The sequence below is a fragment of the Sorex araneus genome, chromosome 10 (assembly GCF_027595985.1).
Source record: "Sorex araneus isolate mSorAra2 chromosome 10, mSorAra2.pri, whole genome shotgun sequence".
Lineage (NCBI taxonomy): Eukaryota > Metazoa > Chordata > Mammalia > Eulipotyphla > Soricidae > Sorex > Sorex araneus.
In genome coordinates, this window is record NC_073311.1 from 64,801,829 (window position 1) to 64,817,577 (window position 15,749).

Sequence of the window (15,749 nt, forward strand, 5' to 3'; positions counted from 1 at the left end):
GGCGAGGAGACCATGGTCACCCTAGCATAGTCACAGTGCTCACGAGGCAGTGTAAAACCAGCAGTTCAAATGCTGCGTTTTCTCGAGGTATCAATTTCTTCAATAACCCCCCCTGCCCCCCCCCCACCCCAGCTGTAGGAACAGGATTAAAAAAAAAAAAACTACCCGGTTCCTGGGGCTGAACAAACGTGAATCCAGGTGCTTCTCCTCAGGTCTGTGCAAGCTCCGCCCTGCCGGCACTACCCTTTAGTCTTCTGACAAACTCTATAGGACGCCCCTGCTGTGCTCTGCGTGCCCGGCCCCTGGGGGTGTGGGACCCCGCAGCACCCCCGCACGCAGCCTGAGCACCCAAGGGCTCCTTCACACAGTGTCACTTGTCACCCACGAGGAAGCTGTCCTGTGACAGCTGTTTGGAAGTCGGAACCTTTCCTTTGCGTCGCTCGCTTCAGTCTTTGCAGTTACTCCCCTGGCCACGCTCGGTCACTTGAGTCTAATCAGCCCCTCTGGGGTCATGCACGACCCGGGGTGTCGGGAAGGAAGAAACTCCAGCCAGTGCGGGACCCCACAGCCGGGTAAGTGTTGGGGTCCTGCTCCACCTGCCCTCCCCGCAGCCCTGCTGCCCTTCCCAGAGGGGGTCTCCACGCGGCCTTGGAGAGGCGGATCTGCTTCCTAGCGGCTGCACTTCAAGCCGGGGCTTCTCAGCCAGGGGGAAACAGTCGGAAATTGTTCTCTGGGCTCAGGCACCCGACGCCCGGGCGCTCGGTTGTTTTGAAGTCCCCAACAATAGGCGCCGTTCACTCCTGGCTGCGCGGCTGCCTGGGCGGGCGGGCGGGCGGGCGGCTGCTCAGTGTGGGGGCGGCACGTGATGGTTCACATGGTGCGAGCTGGACCCCAGGAAGCCCAGCCGCTGCTTGTTCTTCCTCTGCTCTGTCATCTGGGGGCCGAGAGAGGAGAGGAGGTGAGCCCAGGGCCCCACACCTGCCGCGGGCCCGGCGCCCGTGCACAAGCACCAGCGGGCGCGTTTGCCCGGGACGAGCGAGCAGGCGGCCACTCGGCCTGCACACCGGGCCCCACGGCGGCTCTGCTTCCCGCGGTGGCCAGGGAGCCCGAGGGGCGTTCCGCGCCGCCTTGCCAGGGGCTCGGTAACTGCTCCAGGGGCAGCAAAGGGCCCTGCCAGCCAGCGGCGCCCCAAAGCCCTGGGCATGGCTGCTCGCTTTGTCCTCCGCCCCACAGAGGGGTGGCACGGCCCGCGGGGGGACAATGGGTGTTGCGAGGCTTCCGCCGCGGCACCCACCCACGGGTGCCCCAGCCTTGCCCCGGGAGTGACCCCCCGGCACGGCCCGGCCCGCGAGGCACCGACCTGTTCCTTGAGCTCGGCCAGCTGCCCGGACAGCTGCCTGACCAGGCTCATGGTGGCCTCGAGCTTCTCCTGCAGGCTCCGGATCTCGTTCTGCTCACTGTCGCCCTCGCCGCTCACCAGGGACATGGCGCGCATCCGGGGGAACCAGTCCAGGTTCTTCTCCTGCAAGCACACAAGGGGCTCAGTCACAGGGCACTTCCGGGGGGGGGGGGTGGAGGGCGGCATGAGGTGCGGCTCTGGGGCCTCCTGTAGGGCTCTGTGGGGGCCACAGCCTGGGGTGCCGAGGCCGGGGGCGCAGAGAACCCTGCCCCAGCACACGGGTGGTCCTGGGCGTGCCTCAGCTGCCACCCCTGCAGGGGTCACTTCTCACTTCCCTGAGGCAGGCCTAGCCCTGCCCAGGGCAGCGGGAAGTGGGAGGGCAGGGTCTGGGGGCCGCACCCGCTAGTGGGGTGAAGGGTCACTGACTTCCCCTGAGGGCAATCGTTGGTACCACTTCTGTTTTTTTTTTTTTTTGAGGCAAAGTGTGTGAGTGTGTGTGTGTGTGTGTGTGTGAGAGAGAGAGAGAGAGAGAGAGACAGAGAGAGAGAAATAGAGAGCGTGTGTGAATGTGTGTGAATGCATATTGGTTTGTATGAAGATGTGTGTGGATGTGAGTGTATGTATGAGTCAGAGTGTGTGTCTATGAGTACGCAAATGGGTGTGTAGTAGTGTGAGTATGTGGTAGTATGAGAGTATGTGTGTATGGTAATGTGAGAGTATATAAGTGGTAGTGTGAATATATGTGTGTGTGAATGTGTGGTAGTGAAGGAATTGAATATGCAGTAGTGTGAGAGTTATGTGTGTGAATGGGTGTGGTAGTGTGAGAGTACATGTGTCCATGTGTGTGGTAGCATGAGAGTATGTGTGTGTGGTAATTGAGAGCATATGTGTGTGAATGTGTCAGTGTGAGAGTATGTGTGTGTGAATGTGTAAGTATGAAGCCTGTGAATGTGTGTGTGTGTGTGTGTGTGTGAGAGAGAGAGAGAGAGAGAGAGAGAGAGAGAGAGAGAGCTTTCCCCTGGCATCCTAGTGGAGACATGGTTGTTGACCGGATGCCCTGAACCAGGGACTCGTGGACATTACACAGATACAGACAATGTATTTTCCAGCCCTCCAAATGCCTGTGAGGTAAATGTCATTGTCCCCACGTGTTCGGGCTGGACCATGCTGGCCGTGTGGACAGGTCTCCACTGCTCGAAGCTGCCCCCTCTGGCCTCGCTGGCAGCGCCCTCCTGGTCAGCGTCTTCCCGCTCAGGGCCGGGTGAGGGAGAGACCCCCAGTGCTGCCCCGGTCTGCCCAGACTCAGCCGTCCAGCTTCGCAGTTCGCGTGGTTCCACCACAGCTGTGGTCGCCCCTGGACTACAGCTCTGGCCCTCCATGGCAGCGAAGGGCTGGTGAAACACGGAGGGCACACGCACAGAATCGAGACTGGAGCGGCTCCAGTGAGCCGCCACTACTGTGCGTCCCCAAGAGCAGCTGCCCGCTGGAGGGTGGCGAGGGGCGGCTCAGGCCAGTGTCCAGCGGGGCCTGGCACGACCCCGTCTCTAGAAGTGCCCATCAGGGTGGAGGCCACCCCTGCGCTCCTCTGTGCCCTGTGGCACGAGTGCGAGAAGCTGCAGCAGACCCTGGCGGGCACGGACACATGGCCCGGGGAGGGACGCCTCCTGCCCCCGGCAGAGACCCACTTCCCAGGGGCCGAGAGTCTGGCCGAGGCCCGGGGAGTCCCTGGGAGAGCTGGCCAGGAGGTGAGGGGCAGGGGGTGGCCGCGAGTGCAGGGCAAGAGGACGGAGGCAGGTCTGTGCTGTGACCCTGAAGCACCTGACCCCTTCCACAGCCTGCCTGTGGCGCCCTGTCTGTCTGTCTGCCTGTCTGCCTGTCTGTCTCCTTTCCCAGTCCGTATCTAGATGCAATCCAACAACCTTATTTTCTCAGGGAACATTCTCGTCTCGGGGCATTTGGCCAGAACCTCACCAGCCCGACCCGCCCGCGTCAGGCTGTGGGTCAGACGGCGGAACGTGGGCCCGGAGTGGAAAATCAAACCCGGGACTCGGAGCCAGTCTGGACCGTGACACTCCGGGCGGCGGGGGGGGGGGGTGCCTTCCATCTGCTGGAATATTGCGGGGGCACTGGGGGGCTCCGGGGCTCCGTCTGCTTGGGAGGAGCGTCCTCTGCAGAAGGCCACACGGCAGCAGGCGGCGCTCAGGGCCGGCGTGACGCGGAGAGCCGGGCGGGACGGGCGCTGCCCCGGAGAGGGTCTCTCCAGACTGCGGCTGGGGAGGGGCACAGGTGACGCGGGGAGACGGAGGCAGAGAAAACAGCAACAGCTGCAGCTTCCAAAAGCAACAGGCCGTGTTCCGAGGGCGACAGCCGCGTGCCCCAGGAGCCCTGCCAAGGGGAACAGGGTGGGCCCGGGTGGGGCGGCCGTGCTCTCCCCACCCCCCACCCCATGGCTGGCGCGGGGACAGGCTCTGGGCACCGGGGAGGGGATGTGGTATGTGAGGCGCAGGGGTGGGAAGCAGGACCACCCGCAGGTGGCCTGGGCCTGCCCCGCCCCGAGCTCCCGCTCCAGGGTTCGACCCTTCTCTGGCTGCCAGCGCGTCTGGCCGTCTCTGTTCTTGCTCCTCATTCCTCTCTCCCCCTCCCCTGCCTTTCTTCATGCCTCCCTCTCCCTGCTCATCGTTCGGTTTCTCTCCTGAACTGGGGGGAAGAGGTGTGGGCCACACCCCACATTGCTCGGGGTTTTCACTCCTGGCTCTGCGCTCAGGGGTCACTCCTGACGGGGCCACAGACCAGGCTTGGGCCAACTGCGGGCAAGACGGGTCCCTTATGTCTCCCCGGTGCCCGTTTTCTTAATTTTAAGAAATCTGAGCTGAATGCGTGTCCCTCACTGAAGCAGAGAGCCCAGACTGACTCTTCCCTCCCGGCCTTGGTTATGGGTAAAGCCAGCCCTGTAGTAACAACTCCTCACAACTCACGTTTCTTCAGAAATGTCCCGGAATCGACACCCTTCTCTGCAGAATTAGCCCCGAGACAACCAGGTCGTTAGAATAAATGCTGCTCCGTGCTTTGTCACCGTGGCTCGGGCTTACCCCCCGCCTCTCCCAGCCCGGAGACTCAGCCAGAGGAGGGCGAGGTGTCCAGGTTCAAGTGGACACTGGGCAGTGCCTGCCGCTGCCTCACCGCCCACTTGGCACTGCCCCGCCGTCTAACAAAGCAGCCTGGTTTCACCCATGACATCTTGCACACATGCGTCTTGCCGTGTCACACGTGACTGTCCGCATGCCGGCTCCGCTCAGCCAATAGGAAACCGCTTCCTTATTTCACCGGGAGTGAAAGTGTGTGGTCGATGCGCTTGCCAGTCTGGGGTCAGGGCTCGGAGGCCGTGTGGGCCGGTCCTGCTCTTGTGTTTTCTGAGTGGCCGGGCTGGGCTCGGGCTGGGCCGCGTGCAGCCTGCTCCGGAGCTGGAGACTCCTCCCTGCAGTGCTCTCGGCTTGGCCTACTTCGCCTTTTCAGCTGTTCTTTCCCCCTTGTCCTCAGAGTCCCCTTTGTGGCAGAGAGGCGCCCCCTGCCAGCCTATGCCAGCGGCTCCCCAGGCCAAGGGGCAGGAAGGGCCTGGCGTCTTGAGGGCACGGAGCAGCATTTATTCTAACGACCCGGTTGTCTCTCGGGGCTAATTCTGCAGAGAATTTGCCAACCGGGGACCGGGGAGCACTGGCAGCGTGAGGAGTTTGTGTCTGGGAAAGTGGGTAGGTTGGCGGGGCCCGGAGTCACGGGCAGGGTTGTTCGTCCCAACTCCTCTTCAGGGGTGGCCACGGACATACGTCAAGGACTGGGCCCTTTCCCAGGACAGTGCCACGGGTCCTCCCAGGCTGGCCCTGCTGAGCACCTCGCCCCCTCGGCGTCCTGCGAGCTGCCGCCCTGGCCCACGGTGGCAGGAGGGGGCCGTGGTCCTCGCTCTGCTGGCCCCGGCCCCTGGCCACGGCCACTCCAGACTGTGGCCCTCCCTGCTGGCCCTGGGCCCCGGCTGCCCCAGGACCCACGTGCAGAAGGTGTCGGGCCCTCAGGGCCTCCCGTGACTTGTGCCTCAGCAGCCGGTGTCCGGGGCTGCCCCGGGTCACGGCGCGGCTGCCGCCAGCACACTCTGGCTCGGCCCGAGCCACACGGGTCCCGGGGCCCGACAGCCGGGATTTATGGGGCTTTAAAAGTCCTCCCGGTGGTGGAAAACAGGAGCGTTTGCCAGCGGAGCAGCCAGGCTCTCGGTCCCGGGGCCTCTGCGTGTCCTCGGCCGTGTCCTCGGCTCCCGTCAGGCTCCCTGCGGCCACGGCTGCCGGGCAGAGCAGGCGGAGAGCCCGCGCTCTGCCTCTGCCTCTCCCTTCCCCTCTCTCCCCTCCCTCTGTCTCCCCCTCTCTCTGTCTCTCTCTCTCCCCCTCTCCCTCTCTACTCTCTCCCCTCCCTCTCTCCCCCCCCTCTCTCTACTCTCTCCCCTCTCCCTCTGTCTCTCCCTCTCTCCCTCTGTCTCTCTCTCTCCCCTCTCTCTCCCACTCTCTCCCTCTGTCTCTCTCTACTCTCACTCTCTCCTCCCTCTCTCTCTCCCTCTCTCTCTCTCCTCCCCTCTCCCTCTGTCTCTCTCTACTCTCTCTCCTCCCTCTCTCTCCCCCCTCTCCCTCTCTCTCTCTCTCTCTCTCCTCTCTCTCTCTCCCCCTCTCTCCCTCTCTCTCTCTCTCCCTCTCCTAAGATTTTAGTGGGTTTGGCTTCATCTTTACGTCTGTTAAGATCTTTCTGTCCGCCTCAAACTTAAGTGACTTTCAAAAATGTGGGATATTTAGATCTTGCGGTGACACCTGGTTGTGCTCAGGGCTGACTCCTGGTGGCGCTTGGGGGCCGTGTGTGGTGCCCGGGATCAAAGGGGTCTGCTGCACGCAAGGCCAGTGCCCACCCCGCTGGCCTCTCTCCGGGTCCTCGTTCACAGTGTAACGAGCAGACGCCCCACATCCAAACTGTGGTGGAGTGCGAGATGCGCCAGGCCCGCAGCAGCGTCCGTGCACAGTGGCTGCAGTTTCCTGGTGGCGACTCACACGGAGCAGGGGCCGTCCCGGGGCCTCGGAGCACTCCCCAGGGAGGCCGGCCCCTCCCGCCTCGTGAGCCAAAGGTGGGAGCACTCGGAGGCCAGACTCGGGAGGGGGATCCTTGGGGGGGGGGGCGCGTGTGTGACCACAACCCCTGCTGGCAGAGACGGTAACTTCCCCGTGAATCCCAGGCAATTCCCAGCGTGGCGGCGTGGTGGCGGCGTCCCTGGGCCCAGGAACAGACAACTCCATCTTTGTGTCCGGAGGTTTCCGGGAACCAGGCACCCTCTGACTGTCCCCCACACACCGCACACAAGCCTGACTTTTCCACCCAGGAACACTGCCAAGCCACGTCCCAGGGCCACCCCAGGCAGGAGGAGGCGGAGATGGCTCTGCCACTGCTCTTGGAAACTTCCGAACCCCCGAGTCTAGTCTAGAGCAAGAGTCATGGTGACCCTGGGCCCAGCACGACTCCCGCCCCTACCCGTCCAGCTCGGAGCATGGCAGTGAGGATGCGGGGTCTCTCGGTGTGCTGTTCGGGGGACTCTGGCTCACCGCCAGCCTGACCTACCAGGGACACCATCTTTTCCGAAAGTCCAACAGTTGTGGGCGGGACAGGTGGTGGGGAAGGTGCTTGCCTTGCACGCAGCGGACCGGGGTTCAATCTCCAGCACCCCGTACCGTTCCCCGAGCACTACCAGGAGTGATCCCTGAGTAAGAGTCAGGAGTAAGCCCTGAGCATCACCAGGTGTGGCCCAAGAACAGAAACTGAAAAATAAGAAAAACCAAAGGGAAACCCAACAACTAGAAGGCATCTGCACTGCACAGGGCCAGCCTGGATTTTGTCCCCAGCACTGCAGAAGGTCCCCTGAGCCCTGTCAGGAATCAGCCCTGAGCACTATGAGGTACAGACCTCAAATAAACCCCAAACTAAAAAACACCCATGTGCCACAACAGCCACCGTGTAAGCTCATCCATGTCCTACAGCAGCCGCCATATAAGCTCATCCATGTCCCACAGCAGCCGCCATGTAAGCTCATCCATGTCCCACAGCAGCCGCCATGTAAGCTCATCCATGTCCCACAGCAGCCGCCATGTAAGCTCATCCATGTCCCACCGCAGCCGCCATGTAAGCTCATCCATGTCCCACCGCAGCCGCCATATAAGCTCATCCATGTCCCACCGTAGCCACCATGTAAGCTCATCCATGTCCCACAGCAGCCGCCATGTAAGCTCATCCATGTCCCACCGTGGCCGCCATGTAAGCTAATCCATGTCCCACCGTGGCCGCCATGTAAGCTAATCCATGTCCCACCGTGGCCACCATATGTCATCCATGTCCCACCGTGGTCACCATATGTCATCCATGTCCCACCGTGGCCGCCATATAAGCTCATCCGATGGCCCAGCTTTAGAGACTCATGGAAAGGGTCAACCAGCCACAAAAATTCACAGATACACCTATCTCCTGGCTGAAAACTCTGGGGCGCCATCGGGAGGGGGCAGGCGCTGAATCTCTGCCTGCCAAAGCCGGGAGAGACGCACTCACACCCCCACAGCCGCTGTCATGCCAACATCCAACGCCACCGCCTCGCAACTAAGCTCTGCAGAAAATGGCTAAAAATTTTAGGCTGGGAACTGATCTTCAGGCTGGGAACTCTGGGGGCTTCTCAGAGCGGGGGCGGGAAACCGTCCCTCAACCCCCCTCCTTCATACTTCTGGAAGCTCCAGCTGCCATGTAGACTCACGGTCCAGGTACTGGAGTTACTGGAGTGGGTGACTGGAGCGATAGCACAGGAGGTAGGGCATTTGTCTTGCACGTGGCCGGCCCGGGTTCAATTCCTCAGTCCCTCTCGGAGAACACAAGTTACCAAGAGTATCCCGCCCGCACAGCAGAGCCTGGCAAGCTACCCGTGGTGTATTTGATATGCCAAAAACAGTAAAACAAGTCTCACAATGGAGATGTTACTGGTGCCCGATGAACAATGGGATGACAGTGGTAGAGACAGTGCCACAGTGCTATGGAGTGGGTGGCCGCATCTGCCACAGCTCCAGTTCCAGAAGGCTGACATCCCAGTAGGAACCACCAAATTAGGTGGGAAAGTAGCATAGAAGACACCTAAGTCCAATAATCAAAAATAACCAGCAACAACTGTTTGGTAAACCCTCAGACAAGGACTCAATGACCCCCTGGTAAGATACAATTTTCACGATTTTTTTCTTACTGAAGTATTTTTTGATAACTGCATTAGTCAGTTCCATTACTTGTAACAAATAATATAAATGATTTTATGCCACTAAGGGGGCAGGCCTGGTGGGGGTGGGTGAGGATATGGGGACAATCCTGTAGGTCACACTGGTGGTGGGATTGGTGCTGGAATATTGAACACCTGAAACAAATATATCATGGACAACTTTGTAAGCCTCAGTGTTTAAATAACAGGCCTTGATACAGTGTAACCTTCAGTGGAAACTCAGATTTGTCCCTGTGCCTTGGTAACAGTGTAACCCCCAGTAGAAACTCAGATTATTGTCATTGTGCCTTGGTAACAGTGTAACCCCCAGTGTAAACTCAGATTATTGTCCCTGTGCCTTGGTAACAGTGTAACCTCCAGTGGAAACTCAGATTATTGTCACTGTGCCTTGGTACAGTGTAACCTCCAGTCTGAAGCCCAGGAGCTCCTTTGGCGGGAGCTTTCGCTGCTCTGACACATAGGACATCCTCCGAGCCTGAACCTGCCGTCATTCATGCACTTCCTGTTGTAAATTCCCCAACGCCCGCACTTGGCTGGCCACTCATTCTAGAAGTTAGGCAGCACAAAAGCTGCTCTCTCCAGGAAAGGAACTCTGGATAATATCTGCGTGCTAAGTGAAAGGAACAAAATGTTTTAATTAAAAGGTAAACCGGTCATTTGAAGGAGCTAAAATAGATTCTTTTTTGGTTTGTTTTATTTTGGAGGCCACACCCAGCCTACTCAGGATTCACTTCTGGCTCTGCACTCAGGGACCACTCTTGGTGGTGCTCGGGGAACTTCAGGGGTGCTGGGGGTCAAACTCAGGTCGGCTCCGTGGAAAACAAGCATCCCAGCCACTGTACCATCTCTCCAGCCCTAGGAGTCTTCGGGAGAATTCTGTCTGAGGTGATGAGGACTGCTAAAGTGTTTCAGCAAAGCCAGACCGCCCGGGGCAAGGAGGGCCAAACGTTCCAGCACAGCCCCTGGCACACACACCAGGGGCCGTCCTGGCCGGCACCCTCGGGTAAGGTGGCATTGCTCTTCCGCTTTGCCCAAGCTGCCATAAAATCCATAGCGTATTTTAAACTGGAAAATCACGCCCTCCTCTCTCCGGGATTCCTTGAAAAAGACACAGGAGAAATCTCTCTTCAAATAATCACCAAACGCCCCCTTCCCGCTGGCTGGCACATGTTCCACGATTATACAACAAACATTCTTTCCCGACGCCAGCCGGGCTCTGCTTTCTGCTTTCCTTAAAGACGTTGCCAGTGTGATCCACAAACTGTCCTTCCTGCCAGCCTCATGGCTAACCCCCACGACAGAAGCACAAACTGGGAAAAGGCACTAAACTGCAAACAGTAAGGAAGGGCCCTGCCAGCTTCAAGCTCAGTTTCAAACACCGCTGAAACGGCCGTTACCGGCACCCCTGCTGACCAGCCTTTTTGCTAGCTTGGGCGTGGAACTGAGACGTTCGCCAACTGCTGACCCTCCAGAAGGGGCGTCGGCCTATGCTTCTATTTTTCCCGAGCAGGAGGGTCACCATCAGAGATCACCCAACCACAGCCCTTTCCTAGTTCCACCTTCAGAACACGAGCCGGCGGCCAGGGCTGAGGACCGCGCTCGTGCCTAGCAGACAGGAGTGAGGACAGCGGTCAGGGCTTGGGCCTGCTGAGCAGCTGACCCCTGTCCAATCCCCAGCACCAGCGGGCATTGGTGGGTGCAGGCCCGGAGGCTGCCGAGGTGGCCCTACTGACCCCTGACACCACGGTCCGAGCAACGCGGCACCCACAGGCCCGGTGCTGTGGTGCCGGCCCCACTGGGAGCACCACTTGGGAGGCCAAAACAAACAAGCGAAGTTCCAGATTCTTGGGTGTGTTGGAGTAACTCAAGGACAGTCTACACAGCCATCTGCACTGTTGTCTCAGGGTTTCCTTGGATGGAGAGAAAGGGACAGGAGGGGCTCCTGAGCACCAGCCACCAAACCCAAACAGAACAACCCAGATGATGCAAGTTTTCAGCAGAGCAGTCCTCCTACTGCCAGAAGCTTCTGTTTCCACTCAGCACCCGAGTGTGGACTGGGCTTATGCTGCCTTCTGAGAGGACAGACAGGCCACCCCAGAGCAGCTACTCCTGAGAGGACAGACAGGCCACCATGAAGCAGCCACTCCTGACAGGACAATGCAGGTCATGATAAACAGCCACTCCTCCTGAGGGGACAATCCGGATCACCACAGTGCAACTCTACTGAGAGAACATTCCAGAGTACTTCGAACAATGCCTCCACTGGCAGTTTGGAGAACCATCAGGAAAGCAAAGCGACTCACGGTCAGGGCAGAAAGGGCCGGAAGCTCTCCCCTGGCTCCTCCGGAAACCCTCCCTCTCCCCACAGCCAGGAAGGGTGGACCATGAGGGCCTCTCAAGAGTCCAAACCGTGACTTTCCTCCTCAGTTTTCCAAGCTACTAAGTACTTACTGTCCAAGTACTACAGTTCTCTGAAGTCTGTGGAATGACCGCTGAGGCGTCTGTTATATATAGCATGCATGTCCCTCATTTATTAAAAAAAAATTCTCTTGGTTTGGGCCATACCCAGCAATGCTTAGTGCTCACTCATGGCTCTGTGCTTAAGGATCCCGTGGGCCTCGGAGGATTATCTGGGGAGCTGGGGGCTGAACCCAACTCGGTCACGTGCAAGGCAAGTGCATTACCCCGTGTACTACCTCTCCAGCCCTGCACAGCCCCATTTAAATCTTTAGGCATAAACTTTAATCTGTGAAGGCCCTTTGAGGCCGCTGCTTCAAATCCTAAATTGGATTTGAGAGAAATGCTGAAATATTTCTTAATGTAAGAGATATCACTAGGCCATTTCAATTGAACAAGACGATTCCTTTTTCATATACACTTTAACCCTTTTCTCCTTGTTCAGTAAATACCACATGACACAGCTGTTGCCCTTTTCCCCACGGATACAATTTGTCAATCTGCTTCCTCACCTGACTTCTACATGACCAGTGTCTTCTCTGTCACTAAAGATGATGTAACCTTCGCCTCCACCACAGCCCTAAGATTTCCCAAAGCAGGTTTGCAAACAGACTCAGAGAAAATCTGACAAGGACTCCTGATGCAGGTATGGAAGAGCACGTGAGTCGTATGAAGACAAGAAATCTGGCAAGAGAACCAGATTTAAAACCTAGAAAAATGTAAAAATAAGCAGTAGGAACGATCCTCTGTGCTGGGAACCCACCGTGTGACCGTGACAAACAGCCCCCATCTGCCCATTCCTCAGTCAGCCCCATTCCGTGGCTCCTGCACCTCAGGTCCGGCTGGTCTGTAACCAGTCAGGGAGCTGCGTCCTGAGCTCCCCCTGGCCTCCCCCCGGTCTCTCGCCGGGCCCGTCTGATGCTCCCCCGTGCCCCGTCTCTCTAGCGACAGAAAGTAATCCCTGCTCCTTAACAGGTCACGCTGGATTAGACACAGAGGAAGGACAAAAGGCAGCGTCCAGCAGGGCTTGCGGACCTGCCTCTGTTCTCTCTCCCTTGCCCAGACCAAACCTGGTGACCTCACCGTAACCTTCTCCCCATGAGGTCACGTCCTGCAGAGCTCATTTGGAAGCCAGTGCCGGGTCACTTGGCGGCCACCCGAACGAGCAGATCCTTATAGGAATCCGAGTCCCACCATCTGCGTCCTGGCTGGTAACGACTCTCCCAGACTGTCCACACTTGTGGTTTTGATTCTAAAACCACAGAACAGCAGAGCTGGAAGAGGCTTTCCGACACATTCAGTTCGCTCCTTTGTTTTTCACCGAGTAGAGCAAGCGGCGGGTAAATACCTTGGCAGGGCTCTCTCGATCTCTGGTTTTTAACCCTGACGTGCGGGTCCTGCTCGCCCGTACGGAGCCCTGCTGGATCCCGAGGTTAGAAATGCCGCTGGCTGCGTATCATTTGCAGCACTCAGTGCTGGAGGTCTCCAAACACAGGCCCGAGGATTTCAGTAGAGAATGTTGGGTGGGTCGGGTGTTTTGTTTTTTAACAGACCAGGTCACTGCGGCTGAGGTTAAATCAACTGCTTCGGTGACAGCCACTCTCGGGCGTGGCCCTGGCCAGACTCTCGGTGCTCCTCGAGCCGCCTCTACCGTCCAGCTTGACTGGAAGTGAACTCACTAGAGATCTGTCTTTATTTCTCTCCGGGTCCCCTGCTGGTGAAGCCGGTGGCCCGCTCACCCACCAACTGGGCCGGAGAAGCAGGAGCGGGCGGATTCCAAACTCACTTTAGAAGCAGGGGGATGGTTCTCAGAGGAGGAGGGAGAGGGAGGCAGCAGAGAGGTGACTTGCTTTTCGGTCACACTTGGCTGTGCTCAGGGCTCACTCCTGGTGGGGCTCCGGGAGCCCGGTGGGGTGGCAGGGACCGAACCTGGGTGGGCTGCATGCAAGGCGAGTGCCCTCTCTGCCGTACCCTCTCCGGCCCCAGATGTCTCTTGTTGGCCTGCTGAGAAACGCCATCAGGCTCTCCAGAGGCAGCCCCCCCTGCTGTGTTCGCGAGCCCCTTTTTCCTCCAGACTCATTTGCCCAACGTTGGCCTCTTGGCTTCCTGGTAAGAGCCGCTGTCATGGTGTGGTGACACCTCACTGTGTTTTCCCTCCGCAGGTCCCAGGAGGAGACCCTCAGAACAGCCTTCCACGGTTCGCTGGGTCCCTGCGGTGAATTCTCTGGACAAGGGTCTATCTGGGTCCTTTTCTCATCAATCAATGGGCCTTTTTCCGTTTGAGCTTTATGAGTTCTTTGTATCTGCCGGCTGCTTGCCCTCTGTCTGCTGCACGGTGTGCAACTATTACCTATACGGTGAGATCCCTACTCGCTCTGATGGGCGCCTCTTTCACTGTCAAGATCCTATTTTAGCCTGGCGCTAGGGATCCACATGATACCGTGTAAATACCATGTCAGTAAGTCCCGGTAATGCCTCAGCCCCCACTCTGCGTGGGCTCCTGGCTCCTTCCCGCCTCTTCCCTGGGAAGTGGCACATTTTTCAGAGTCTAGAGTTCTTTCCATCACTTGTCTGTTTGCGTGGTTTCTTCCGACTCCCCTTCCGAGAGCAGCCACCTGTCATTGTCTGCGACTTTCTATTTCTCTTACAGTATCTCTCGGCTTCCTTCCATGGTTTTGCAAAAGGCAGTGTTTTCCCTTTTTAACACCAGACAGAATCCCATGAGCGTGCCGACTGGCCTCTCCATCTGGTTATCTGTGGATAACCGCCTAAGTTGTTTCCATGTTTTGGCTTTTGTGAGTAACGCTGCCATGAACGCGGGGGTGCACATACCTTTCCAAATGAGTGTTCACATGTTCTTTGGGTGTTGCTTGTATTTGGCGTGCTATTTATATTTTTCACATTTTAAAGAACTGCCATACCATGTTACCTAGGGATTGCACCAAGCTATGTTCTCACTGACAGTGGGCCAGCGTTTTCACACCCTCCAGTTGTTTGTCACGTTTCCAGTCTCATGACACAGGCCACTGTCCAGATGTGAGATAACTTCTTGTGGTTCTGATGGATGCTCCTTAGTTTTTCTCGTTCCTGCTGACCACCTGCATGTCTTCTTCGGAGAAGCGTCTGTTCTGATCTGCTCAAGTCTGAATTGGGTTTTAAAAGTATTTCGCACGATACAGATTCATCATCTATCTGTCCGATGTGTAACCTCCCGCTCCCAGCCCGCCGGCTGCCTTCTGGCTTCTGTGGTGTTTCTCTAGTTGGACAGAAGCTGCGAAGCTTGATGGAGTCCCAGTTACCTTGTTTGTGCTTCTGCTTCATCTGCCATCAGAGCTGACACCCGAAGGCATCTCTGTGGGTGTCAGAGTTTGGGGTCTGCGTTTCCTCTCTGGGGGCTAGGGGTCAGGCCTTAGGTTTCAGTCATCCATCCATTTGGATCCATTTCTGTGTAGGTGTCAGTGATCTACCTCCCTGATTTTGCACGTGGCCTTCCAGCTTCTCCAGTGCCACTTGTTGCTGAGGTCCTCCTTGCTCCTGGCACTGTCGTCTCGGCCACTTGGCCGGAGCGTCATTGTCCACATTCATAGGGGGCCATTTCTGGGCCCTCAACCCTGCTCCACTGACCTCTATGTCTGCTTTTATTGCAACAACAGATGGTTTTCATGACTACTGTTTGCTAGTATAGTTTGAAATTGGGAAGTGGTACCTTTATTTTTTGTTCTTTTTTTCCCTCCGAGTAACTTTGGCTATTTTATAGTTCCAAATACAATTCATGATGCATGCACGCACACGTGCGTGTGTGTGCGCACACACACATGCTCTAGTTCTATAAAAATGCCACTTGGATTTCAGTAACAACTACACTGCCCCTATACTGCTTGAGGGAATCTAGCCGCTCTGAAGATGATAATTCTTCCAATTGCACGGTAGAGCCCGGCAAGCTACCCGTGATGTATTTGATATGCCAGAAACAGTAATGACAAGTCTCATAATGGAGACGTTACTGTTGCCAGCTCGAGCAAATCAATGAAAAATGGGATGACAGTGCTACAGTGCAATTCTTCCAAGATCATGGGATATCTTTCCATCTCTGTCTTTTCTTTCAGAAACCTCCTAGAGTTTGCAACACACAGGTCTTTTCATTTCTTTGGTTACACTTTTCTCAAGCATTTGGTTTTGATGCAGAGATAAAAGGGAGCATTTTTCTTACTTTTCTTTTTGCTAGTAAATTATTGGTGTATAGAAATGAACACACTTTTGTATGTTGATTTTGGAGCCCTCCACCTCATAGTCTGATTTTGATCACTCCAAAATTCCTGCCAGAATTGCTTCTTGTTTGTAATAGAAAACAAACATTAACACAGTCAAAGTCTTCTGTAGAGACCTATTCAAAGTACGAGTCTATTGCTATTTCCGGTGTTGGACTGAAGACTTTGGAAGCCACTCAGTTCTCGTGAAGAAAGAATTGGTGGAAATCACGGGTGGATACAGGATGAGGGCCTGGAATATCACAAAACTCAAAGAAAACCCCAGGTCTTCCTCAGCGTACAGCTCCCTTTGCCAACACGTCAC

General features: G+C 56.9%; 1 protein-coding gene across 1 annotated transcript in view; it reads right to left on the reverse strand.

Annotated features, from left to right (window-relative positions):
* Positions 1-617: 617 nt before the first annotated feature.
* The window catches only part of ITPR2 (inositol 1,4,5-trisphosphate receptor type 2), a 317,220-nt gene continuing 302,088 nt past the window's right edge, over positions 618-15,749 (reverse strand). The window contains 2 exon segments of the mRNA XM_055118479.1: positions 618-934; positions 1,361-1,522. Of these exon segments, the coding sequence (XP_054974454.1) occupies positions 845-934; positions 1,361-1,522 (252 nt within the window). The 3' untranslated portion in view covers positions 618-844.